Raw genomic sequence first — 12,670 nt, forward strand, 5'->3', positions numbered from 1 at the left:
TTTTTGAGCATTCCTCAACTTTTCCAGTCTTTTGTTGCCCCTGTCCCAACTTCTTTGGAACGTGTTGCAGGCATCAAATTCAAAATGAGTGAATATTTGCAAAAAACAATGAAGTTTATCCGTTTGAACATTAAATATCTTGCCTTTGTAGTGTATTCAATTGAATGTAAGTTGAAAAGGATTTGCAAATCATCGTATTCTGTTATTTATTATTTATGTTTTACACAACGTCCCAACTTGGGCCAGTTTGGTTTATAGCTCAACATTAACTAAAAATTATTTTATTTTGTTTCGCTGGCTCACAGGTTTGTTGAATTTTTTAAATATGGCCTTTTCAGTGGTTGAATTTGACCCCCTTGTTCTAGTCCATATTCACTTCAGTCTTAGTTCCTACCAGAGAGTTTAAAATTGTCCATAGGCCGTTTTGCACCCCTGACAAATTAAATAGGCCGGACCCAACTACACCCTTAAAAAGATAGTTCTTTAAGGGTTCTTAGGTAAAGAAAATGGCTGTATATACAGTAGAACCAAGAACACTCAAGATCCTGTTTGCATGATTAAATGATTCTCTGCACTGTGAAATGGTTCTTCAGATTGACGGAGAATGGTGTAGTGTGCTGTAGATGGTTCTATATAGAGTTGTTGAAAAAAGGGTTCTTCTGTTGTTACGATGTAAAGCTTGTCATAACAGAAGAACCTTTTCCAAAGAAGTTCTACACAGAACCATAGACAACACATTCTCCATCAATCTGAGGATTTCACAGCGCAAAAGAATCAGTCGTGCAAATTGTTCTTTGGGTGTTCATGGCTCCATTTAGAACCACTGTGTTTACTAAAGAAGAATCTTTGTTAAGAGTGTATGTACTATCCCAGTGTGGGGATGGAAGGTGGCCCAGCAGTTACTGGAATGTTACAGGAATGTTGTGAAACCAGCAGTAGGGTGAGGCTCATCCTCCACCCTGGTATTCAGAGTAAAGCATAACGTTTTTTCCCTTAGTGGTTTCTGTCCAAGGTTTTGTTTAGGGAGCACTCCCCACCTGCACATGACCTCAAACTGGGGCTTAATCTCTGAGGAACTTCATCAAGCTTGCACTGGAAAAGTGCACTGGTTAATTTAAGGCTGGACTATCACTCAGAATGAAAAGAACCGGAGCGTATAGGTTTCTGTCCGTCTTCTCTTGTCTGCTTGTTTGCGTTTTCCTATTCTTATTTTGGTTTTTCGTGTTTTACTCAATGGTCCTGGCACCGTGAGAATTAAAGGACGTTTCTCCAACCGGGGGAGTGTCCAGTTTGCCGGCTAGTTGGTTTGTTTGCTAATTAGCTTAGCTCACGTTTTAAGCCCTCTGGGATTATTAAATAGCTAGGTAAACTAACGGTCTTCTTGTCGTTGTTTTTTCCTAACCTCGTGGTCTTTTGTTGGTGTCAGAAGTCTGTTTATAACCTTACAGTTAGAATATTTTCTAATTCGTTCCTCTCAGCTGCGCTAGGCAGCTTACTAACATCACTATTAGCCCTCTAAGCTAGCTAGCTAACCAGCAAACTTGCAGCCGTAACGTCGTCTCTAGGTCTTTTTATAAGCCGTTCTAGGCTCACGGCGGGTGTTTTAGCACCTTATTCGATTTAATAACTTCGAGCGTGTCACCTTCGTCCATTAAGTCAGTCATTTAGTTACTACATACCCTACATACCCTGCTAGCACATACGTGTAGCCATTAGCTAGCGTTACTTGTGTTAGCTTCTCTGAGACTGCGCAGACGGAGCAGCAGTCACATGATTTAAACGAGGAAGTCTGTTTCTGGTGAGTGTTTGAATGTTACTTGTGTTATAACACTTTTTAAAATCAATGTCGTGTTCCTTTCTTTTACATTAGGCAGCTTGGACAGCGCTCCTGCTTAGCTTAGCTTAACTGCTTGGTTTCAGGACTCGCTGAGTAGATGCGGCTGCAGCGTTCAAGGCATAAACAGAGCTGCCACTGAGCTGAGATACAGCTAAACTAGCAAGTCACCAGACACACTGTGGGTCTGTTTTCCAGACTGGACAGGGGTTAAGCCTAGTCCTGGGCTGCACAACATACTGAATTGGAGGTCCATTAAATAGGAATTCCGCCAGTTTTTTTCAAAGCTTTGGAAAAATTCAGTCCTTGAGATGTAAAGAGGATCCACAGATAACAGTAACAGTGACCCATGAATCCTGTTTGTATGCCTGTCTACTCTTTTATATTTTGTATGTTTTGTATCTGGCTGTATATTCACAGTGGTTTAGTGTGAAATGGTTGATTGTAGAGACTTCTTTACAGTGGTGGGGATAGGAACGGGGGGTCACCCTGTTTGTGGGGACTGTTTTGCCTGACATCACCCTGCACATACCCCTCTGCCACGAATGGATTAAAATACATTTTAAGCCACAGAACTGTCATAAAGCAATGTGTCAGATATCAAGCAGCATGTATCTAGCCATTTTGCGTCGACACCTTCAGTAAGCGAGGTTTTAGACGTGGAAGTCCGGTTCCTGTCACCACCACTGTGAACAATTCTGACTCGGTAAGTTTCTCTGGAGCAGAGCATTTCACAATAAACCACTCTGAATGACTTTATTTACATCTCAACCATTTAACTGTGTAGAATTTTTGAAAATTTGGTGGAGTTCCCCTTTAATTCCTATCATGGAAATCTACGCATATCCATAAGTGCCCAGGTACTCCTACTAATGAGTGAATCCAGCTCATAACTCATCAAAAGTTGATCAACAGTTTGAATAATTTCCATAGAAAGGCGTTGACCAATAGATTGGGGTGCTCTGGAGCAGCCACACACAAGCCTATGGAGACCATGCCCAAAACCAAACCTGTGCATGTTTGTTATTACTGCATAAAAGGAGACAAATTCACTATTAATACCCTTCATTTCAGAATAAATGTCAGTTGAGCAGGTGTATGCATGTTGGGACATTGTGTACGTGTGTGGTAGAGCTGAGCAGTGAGGGCAAAATGATCTGTTGGTGATTTTTCTCACCAGTGTTCTGACTGTGATTTTGTGTTTTGTTTTGTTTTTTTTTAATTCAGAAATCCACAAAAACAACATCTATTTTTTTACTTGAAGCTTGAAAGCTGAATATGGTGCATCAGATTGACAGTTGACAGTCGTGTTTGGTTGCTTCTGACTGGTCTAACTCATCTATTTCTCCTCATCTTTATTAGACTAAATTACTCCACTCACAGCTTGCTAAAGCAGAGTTATTATTGATATTGTAGGCCATGATTAAAAGTTGCAGCTCTTGCGATTTGAAGATGGGAGTCTTTTAAATTGATTTTGATATAAAAATGATTTTATCCCCAATTTCTTCAAAAATAAATGGTCAAGATATAACAGGTCAGTCTGAGTGGTTTGGTGTGAAATGCTCTGTTCTAAAGAAACCATATCAGGTTGTTTACAGTGGAGGTGATAGGAACCAGACATCTGAATTTAATGCTTCTGAAAGCTCCTTCACAGAAATCTTTTACAAAATATGGTTGAGAATACACCTGATCTCTGAGATGTTTATTTTTCAATAGTTTTGAGGAACGTTTTGGGCTTCTCTCGACATTTTTATGTGTTATAACAGTTTGTTATAAGGCACAATTTTATTAAAGAAAACTGTCTATTTAGGTTTGCAATAATTTTATGATCATCAGCATCACATACAAAAACAGTGAAGAAGACAGGTTCACTGGTGGTTTTAGATAGTAAATAAAATGTTATATTTGTGTTGTAGTCATGGTGACCCCTGGTTCCTATCACCATCACTGTAAAGACATATGAGAAATTGGAGGAATTCCCCTTTAACAAAACAAGGTTTTCCATGAAAACCATGGAATTGTTGGCTGTATAAAGGAAAAGCTGTTTTTACCGTAGAGACCAAAAACAGCAGTTTTTCAAAGGTGGCCATTGTGGGCATTTTTTGGCCTGCTGTCAAGTTGTCCTAACCCTATCTCCTTTAGCACAGTGAGAGAAGAAACATATTTTACACAATGTGACTGTAAATTCTTGTTGTCCTTTTAAAACTGAATTTGAGTGGGAAAATACATTTTGAAAATGTTGATTTGAAACCTGCCTACCTTCTTTTTTTTGTGAACTGTTTTGTCTTTTTGGCTCTCAGCCCACCATAAATATTGCATCTTGGACCCCCAAAAATGTAGGCACCCATGACAACCATCTAGACACGTCCTTAAAGGATACTTAAAAACTGGTACTATAAATCCCCTGCCACCTATAATTCAGTGCCACCTTAAATTCATTGCCATCTTTAATTTCCCGATACCTTAAATCCAGGGTCACTTTAAATAGATGTGCTAAATGAATCACTATCTGGACATTCTTTTCACTCTCCTATCTTCATACAGTGTTTGTGAGGGAGAACAGAGTTTGGTGTTCAGATGGCAGCTGAGTTAACTGAAAAGGGCTCAGCTCCTCCAAAACTGCAGTTCGCACCTTTCTCCAGTGCACTTGAGGCCGGGTTCTGGCATCAGCTCACCCAGAAGAAGCTAAATGACTACCGTCTAGATGAAAGTCCAAAAAGCATCAAGGGTTATTACTATAATGGTGAGTAAGCTTGTGGTTCAAAATTCGTTCCTGTTATCTGTCAATCACATGTAACGAAAGCCACCTCATTATTTTGCAGTGAGTCCTCAGAGTCCTGTTAACAGTACAAACATTCTGTATCTTGATGATGTTTGCATTAAAATTCCAGCATATCTGCGGTTATAATTGGAATGTGTTCAAATCCTGAGGCAGTCTAGCACATATTGCGTTCTGTGTGCATAAATGCGTTGCACCAGATTACGTCCCACAGTTTGATGTGACGTGTGCACAACCCAAAGTTTTCAGTGTCATTCCTTCCTTTCACGTTAATTGAGTAGTCTGCATTACGCCCATATTAAGGATTGCCAGATACAAGCCTTTTTTATATGAGAAAAATTAATACCATATATATATATATATATATATATACACTGTTGTGCATAAATCGCATTAGAATCCTCTGAAAGGGTCGAAATAATATTGCTACATGCACTTGACATCATAATGGCTTATTTTCACTGCTGGTGTGTTGATGAACATGAAGACATCTTCTCGCTTCAGCTCCTGCTAAATCTTGCCAAGTCAATATTTATGTAATTGTAGCCAATGCTTCTCCTCCTTTCCCTCCCTTTCTGTATTTTAATACTTTCTATGAATGATAAAACCTTAATCTCTTTTCACTTTGCTTTTCTGTTATTGTTTGCTATTTGGTTTAGACCAGAGGTGGATGGGTTCCCCTTTTGAGTCTTGGTTCCTCCCCTGGTTTCCTCCTCTTGTTTTTCCTTGCCGCTGTCACCAATGATTATTCTTATTAGAGTTTGGTCCCAGATTTTTACATTTTCTTTTCTGTAAAGCTGCTTTGTGACAGCTTTTTGTAAAAAGTGCAATATAAATAAACTTTGACTTGACTTTATTTGAAGTACCACATTGAAAAGCGGTAAGTGTGGTAAGTGTGGATGTAGCAATATATTTGTATTTTGATTTATGAACAACTTAAAGGATGCTGTAACAGTCAGGGAGCAAAACTCATTGCAAAACATGAAAAATGCAAAAATGTGCCCATTTTTCATCTTAGACCTGGAGCTCCTAATATGGGTATGACGCAGACAACAGAATGACAAAAGACTTCAGGGGTCTATTCAAACGAGGGCTTATGAACACAAAATTCATTTGTACACACCGCTCTGGCTGAGACTTGTATCATTAATTTGACAGTGCTTCAGTTACGTCTGCAAAGCAGAACATGCATAGCTTGCTGTCTTTTCTTTGAAATTTAAAATGCCTGGAACGTGCGGAACTGCATATGCTAAATGTTTTATAAAGCACGCCTAGTGTAGCTTGTGCAGGCTCTGCCTATACTGCTCTGGGGACACACTTGATAAAAAAAATGTAAGTGTTGCCTTGGGAAATGAGATCTGATCAATATCTAAATGCAGAAGCTACATTTGAAAAAGGTTTTAATGTGCTGTGCTTTGATTTAATGATTGAATCACGGTAATTAGATGTTAAATTATGCAAAGTGTAAATAGGCTCATGTTATAGGAACCGATATCACAGCTTTACCTGGTATTGATTTAAAGGGTTTTTTTTTTGTTTTCATCTGGAGAAACAGTCTTATCTGTCACTTTTAGGGATGGGGAGCACGTTGCAGTGACAAGCCAGTGATTTTCTTTCAGTAAATTATATCTTGTAACCACTGATGTGTGACCAGAACCGCCATCAAATATAGACACCAGTGCAGAAGTGTTAAAGAGACAGTGATGAATGGACAGTTCCATCTAAAAAGTGATTTTGCCTGGTATGTAAATTAGCCTGTCATAACTAAAAGTAATATATTTTCTGTGAAATCAGGGGACCCATCTGGCTTGCCAACTCGTCTGACTCTGGAGTTCAGTGCATTTGAAATGTAAGTTCTTGTCTTTTTTTCTCTATAAGGTAGTGCAAGAGGTATCATTATATTTTCCTAATTTATCGCAGCATTACAAAATCAGTGATGCGTAATTAGCATTGATAAATTAAAAACAAATGGGTTGGGATATTTTCATGGAGTAACAGTACTCAGGGATAATGAACTTTGTTAATGCTCATATTAACATATCATCATATTAAGAGATTAAGTGACCCTTTTTAGTCCCACAAACGGGGAAATTTCACCTCTGCATTCGACAGCTCTTTGGTCTTGGCAATGGTTGAGTTTGGAGTCTGACTGTTTGAGGCTGTGGACAGGTGTCGTTTATACAGATAACGAGGTCAAACAGGTGCCATTAATACAGGTAATGAGTGGAGGAGAGAAGAGCTTCTTAAAGAAGAAGTTACAGGTCTGTGAGAGCCAGAAATCTTGCTTGTTTGTGGGTGACCAAATAATTATTTTCCACCATAATTTACAAATAAATTCTTTAAAAATCCTACAATGTGATTTCCTGGATTTTTTTTCTCATATTGTCTCTCATAGTTGAAGTGTACCTATGATGAAAATTACAGACCTCTCATCTTTCTAAGTAGGAGAACTTGCACAATCAGTAGCTGACTAAATACTTTTTTGCCCCACTGTACTGCCATATTTAGAAAATACCGTGATTGATCTTGATCGATACAGCCCTGCATGACTACTTTATGTGTTATGAATGTGTCCTAGATTTGTTGGTGCAGGATGACTTGTGGAAGGCTCAGTGTACTTCTCTAGAGTTTACACTTTGGTTTGATCTGCATGGCTGTTAAAACCTGAACAGTTGGGTTTTAATCGCAAAAATCATCATTCCATTTCATATGATACAGTGATTTCTTTAATATGTTTTCTAATATTGCAAAAATGAGAGGTTGAACATGTACCTTATGTTAATGTTTGTTTCAGTTTCAAACAAAATTTAAACAAAAGCTTAAATTCTGTTTAAAATTATCCTGATATAATGTTCTAGACACAAGCTAAAAAGTCAGTTTCGAAACAATGACACATTACATTTCAACATATTGCAATACGATGTGTTGTTACATTCCTCCTGAAGCGGGATACGTGTGCTGTTACATGCTAATGTGCATTTGCCATTGTCCTGTATTGAATGCATGCTAAAATGAAAATGGACCTCAGCATGTCCTGTTTGGAATCTTTAAAAGCCTTAGTGTGTTTGCATATGTACTGATGTCCTATTGTAGTCTGCAGATCTTGGTAACCCAAAAGCCACTGGCACCTATTTTGTGATTTATTTTTGATATGTATATAGCTAAGCAGAGCTATAAATAGAGCTGAGTTCCTAGCTGTATCTTCTTTGGATGTGATATAAGGGGGATGCTTTGTTGAGCTTTCTGGGCAGAATGATTGTCATATAATGGAGAAACATTTATAGCTCAGTCAGATTTAGTGCCGCACTTGCACATAATGGAAAACCGTTTTATAGATGTAAAAGCCTGGATGACCAGGAACTTCCTCCTGCTAAATTCTGATAAAACAGCCGTGTTGCTCGCAGGCCCTACGTCTGCTCGAAATAAGGGTGCAGATTTTATCCTTGATCTAAATGTTTTTTCCTGTGCAACCAAAAGCTACAGTTAAAGATCTTGGTGTTACACTAGTTGCTAGTTAGATGGTAATTTGAATCCCATGTAAGACTGAATCTCTAAGACTGAATTGTAGAAACAAATCCAAAATAATACACATAATAAACCTACAAGATACTAAAAAAGTCAGTTCATGCTTTCATAGCTTCTAGATTAGACTGCTGTAATGCATCCAGTGTCTATTTGCAGCATCAAGGTTTTGGCTTGAATCATCCAACAAGTGCTGCATGATTTGAATTGAAATTTAATAGAAATGTATATTAAGTCTCTACATAGCCGAGCTACTAGTTCAGAGAACAAACATAATATCAGTATGAGTAGTGTATGTATGTAAGTAAAGTTATTACAAAAATATAAACAAAACAGTTAGTTTTAAGTTGTGCTTTTGCTACAAAACATGTTTAGATGTATATCACAAATAGGTTTTGTCAGCATCACTGAAAGGGAGGAAACTAGCATGAACCCACACCTGCAGGATCTTATGAATGCATGTTTTCAATAAGAAATTAGGTGTAAATGAAGGAAAAGATACAGATTCTTGATAAACTGGTTTAAGTAGCCTTGAAGTCCCAAAAATTTAATGAACCATTTTATTTCTAAAATGTCCCTCCTTATATCAAATAGGATTTATCATGTCGTTCGTATATAATTTTTCATCAAAATGTAAAGTAATGCCTTCTAATTTTGGATGTTGTCACACTGCACCAGCAGGTGGGGAAAACATTGTTAACAGATATAATTTTTCATCTTTTTCACCCACTACCCCAGCTATTATTGAGAGGATGCTCAGCTAGCTCAGAGACCTGCGCTGATATTATGTTTGATCGTTTGTTTCATTTAATTGAATTGTTTTTTTACAGGGATAATACAGATAGCGTGTTTAATGTATACAGGGTTTTTTTAGTTAAAGCTAATTTGCTGCTGTCACAGTATTGTATGAACATGTGTTATGATTTCCAGTTCATGATGACTTTAAGCACAGTCTGATAATATGACTATACATGACCGTTAGACTGGCATTGACATTGCAAATCTCATAGGGTTACAGGCAAATTAGCATCGTCGTAGCAACAGTGAAGATGTGTCATATGTATTGGAGCGTGTTTAAAGAGTGACACAGTGAAAAAAGGGAATGGACTACTTGGTTTCATCCACCGAGTGTACTAACACAATGGACCTTAATTACTTGAAATAAAATCTTACATTAACATGAATAAAATCAATTAATTTTTATCTTTTAATTTTGGAAATAAATTGAATAATTGCTTTAACTGAGTTAGGTGAAGTTTTTGAAACCAGAACGTATGGAAAAATAACGCAGTTTCCTTTGGTACCATGATGTATTTGTATGTGAAACTGTATCTAGGAGGTTCCCTGATCTAGCTCTTGATTATAGAAGAGGTTGTTGGGAAGAGGAGGTGAAGTTGGTAAAGGTTATTTTGCCCCGTTGCTCCCTATCAGAAGCCATTTTCGAGGCGGTTTTGATGTATGATTGCGAGAAAACTTGAATTTTGGCTTTTTAAACAGAGCTAAACTAAACTCTTTAAACAGCTAAACTCTGCTGAAAAGCCAAGGTAGGCCTGCATGACATTGTGCCAGTTCATTATATAAATACTAACTCTTATTATGTACTTTCTGACTCTCAGTAGGAGTTTCAAAGATAAGTTTTGAAGTTTAAGAAGTTTTAAAGGTTTCTTGTAACTAATGAGGAATTTCAAGCGAGAGGGATATTAATATTGGGGCGATAATAAATCCAAGATATTAAATTATGAAGAGGAAATTATATGAATACTCATCTGTTTCTCTGAACACTTGCTCAATCAAAAATGCTGATTATCTTCTCTGATGAAATCCAGGGAGTTTAAATTTTTATTGCATTAATTAACGGTACAGAGTTCCATGTAACATGAAATCTCCATCATTTGTGAGTAAATTGAAATCTTTCTCGTCTTCATGTCCAGCGATGGACCCACACCAGCTCACTGCTGTCCTGCTGTAGGCACTCTGTACAACACCAACACCCTTGAGGCTTTTAAGTCTACAGACAAGAAAGCGCTTCTCGACCAAGTAGCTAATGAGGTGGGGTGCAGCTTTTATTTGACTGTAATACATTTTTGTGATGGCATGTTTCTGTTATTTCTGATATATATGAAATAACTGTATAACTGCATATAGAACAGTCAGCTTCTAGCTTTTAATGCACATTTCAGTCCATCAGTAGTTATTTACATAGATATATGTAAATGTTAAGCATTATTAATATTGGCAAGTGTAATATCCCATTGTAGAGGAAACTGGCAGAAATTATTATTTCTGTAACTTTATATATTATCACATTTATTTGTGCATTGCTAACTGTATGTGTGATAAGTGTGCTGAAATGAAGATTTGTCATCGTAACAGATCTGGAATGCCATAAAGTCAGGTGCTGCAGTGGAAGACCCTTCAGTCCTGACCAGGTTCATCCTCCTGACCTTTGCAGTATGTATCCCCATATAATAAACATAGAGATGCACCAATGTGGAATTTCTGGGCCAATAACCAACAATTAAAGGGCACATATCATGGAAAACCTATATGGGCTTTTTATGTTATGGAATCATTCTCACTTTATTCGTTATTTTTTAATATAATATATTATATATTTTTAAATTTACAAAATACACCATTCACTTTCCAGTTCATGCAGTCCATGTATGAAAAACACACTACGAAAACAACCCATGTTGAATTTGTTTATGTGATGTCATGAAAAGCAACCTGATTAACATGCATCAATCTTAAAGCTGCAGTAACAAAAACCAGCCTATTGAATTGTAAAGGATAAAGAGAGGTTAGAAAATTAAGAAGCTGCAGTAAAAATGCTCATGGCATAATCTGTAATGGCAGTTTTTGGTGTGAAGAACACAGTACAGGAGCTGCTTACCTGAACCGCTGAGTTGCTTCTTTCAGTTATCACTCATCTGCCACTGTGTGATCACTTATAGACTGAGTTTCTTGTTGAGAAACCGTAAGGAACTGTCGGCATAATGATAGCCTTCAGCAGCCTGCTAGCCTGGCCTTTGCGTCTCTTAGCCATGTGCATCTGTTGTTCAGCTGTATCCCTCAGCAGCAAGGTCTCACGAAACAACATTCAGCTCTGTTTTTGAGCCAGAGAAGCTGCTGTGTGTTGATATGTAAACACCTCAGGTTTATATCTGGACTGTTTGTCCTTTTTTTAACTGTTGTGCGCAATAAAGATATTTTACATTTACTTAAATTGTTGAACATGTTTTTTATTACTAACTATATGAAAGTAAGTACTAACCATATACAGTAAATGAAAAATAAATGTTTTCTTAAGCATGTAATAAATATAGTCTAAGTAAATGCCATCTAGCCAAGTGGAGTGTGTTCGTTTTGATGCATGAAAATGAACAAATCTTTACCAAAATAAATGATTTTAAAAATGTAATTGCATAAATATTAGGATGAATAGAGTTAGTATCGATACTTGGTTTTGCCTGATACTGAAGGATCAGCTATCGGTATGCGTATTGGAGATGGAAGGGGAAAAAGAGGTATTAGTGCATCTCTAATATCAGCTGATAGTGTATTGTGCAATAAAGAAGGTGCTGGGTGAAGAAGACAGTATCCCAACAGTTTCTCATCATTTATTCTCTCTGTTTAGGATCTGAAGAAATACCACTTTTACTACTGGTTCTGTTTCCCTGCTCTGTGCTTCGTTGAAGGAATTCAGCTTGTAAAGGATCCCGTCTTACTAGAGCAAAAGTTCTCCCTCAAACAGGTGTGTTTTACATCCAAATATATGCTATCCAGTTCTTCTTTGGCAGAGGGGGAGGTGACCATTACACAAAACATAAATTAAGTTGTATTCTTGTCTGTGTAGAGGAAGATGAGTTTAGCTTGTTTAACTAACATGACATGGAAATGCAGGATATGTGAGGTCTGCTCCCCAAGGTTTGGACAAATCGTAAACATATACACTCACCAAACATATACACTGACCACCATTATTACCTAGCACTGCCTTCTTTTCACCAGAGCTGCACAGGTTGCTACTGAAATCCTCTTCCACTCCTCCATGATGACATCACAGAGCTGGTGGATGTTAGACACCTTGTGCTCCCCCTCCTTCCGCTTTAGGATGTCCCACAGGTGCTCAATTGGGTTTAGGTCTGGAGACATACTTGACCGGTCCATTACCTTTACCCTAAGCAAGGCAGTTGTCATCTTGGAGGCGTGGCGTGTAGCTGCAGGACCACTTCGGGAATAGCAAAACGGTGCTTTTCTGCTTTTTTTGTTAACTGTCTGTCATGTAACCTGACCAAAACTAGATATCATGACTGTTTCAACCAGCACCAACATCTACCATCGCCAGAGCCTGCTACAGCTGAGAAATCAGCCACAATCTCTGCTTCCAAGCGAACTGCGGGAAGAGCTGCGTGAGCTAGGCCTTCCGTGCGGACAGAGACGCTGAGTTGTGCGATAAGACCCGAGGTGGAGGCCTGAGTGTTTACATCAACACTGAATGGTATAAAAACACGGCGCTTGTCTCCAGTCAC

General features: G+C 38.0%; 1 protein-coding gene across 2 annotated transcripts in view; it reads left to right on the forward strand.

Annotated features, from left to right (window-relative positions):
- Positions 1-1,026: 1,026 nt before the first annotated feature.
- Positions 1,027-12,670, forward strand: part of atg7 (ATG7 autophagy related 7 homolog (S. cerevisiae)) — a 114,866-nt gene continuing 103,222 nt past the window's right edge. The window contains exons 1-6 of one of the 2 annotated variants that reach the window (XM_017704744.2): positions 1,027-1,798; positions 4,379-4,577; positions 6,408-6,462; positions 10,067-10,184; positions 10,509-10,586; positions 11,776-11,892. In XM_017704744.2, coding sequence (XP_017560233.1) covers positions 4,412-4,577; positions 6,408-6,462; positions 10,067-10,184; positions 10,509-10,586; positions 11,776-11,892 — 534 coding nt within the window. In that variant the 5' untranslated portion in view covers positions 1,027-1,798; positions 4,379-4,411. Of the gene's footprint in view, positions 1,799-4,378; positions 4,578-6,407; positions 6,463-10,066; positions 10,185-10,508; positions 10,587-11,775; positions 11,893-12,359; positions 12,640-12,670 lie in introns of those variants that run through there. The other variant, XM_037532548.1, reaches the window with a different exon arrangement.

The sequence above is a fragment of the Pygocentrus nattereri genome, chromosome 21 (assembly GCF_015220715.1).
Source record: "Pygocentrus nattereri isolate fPygNat1 chromosome 21, fPygNat1.pri, whole genome shotgun sequence".
Taxonomy (NCBI): Eukaryota; Metazoa; Chordata; class Actinopteri; order Characiformes; family Serrasalmidae; genus Pygocentrus; species Pygocentrus nattereri.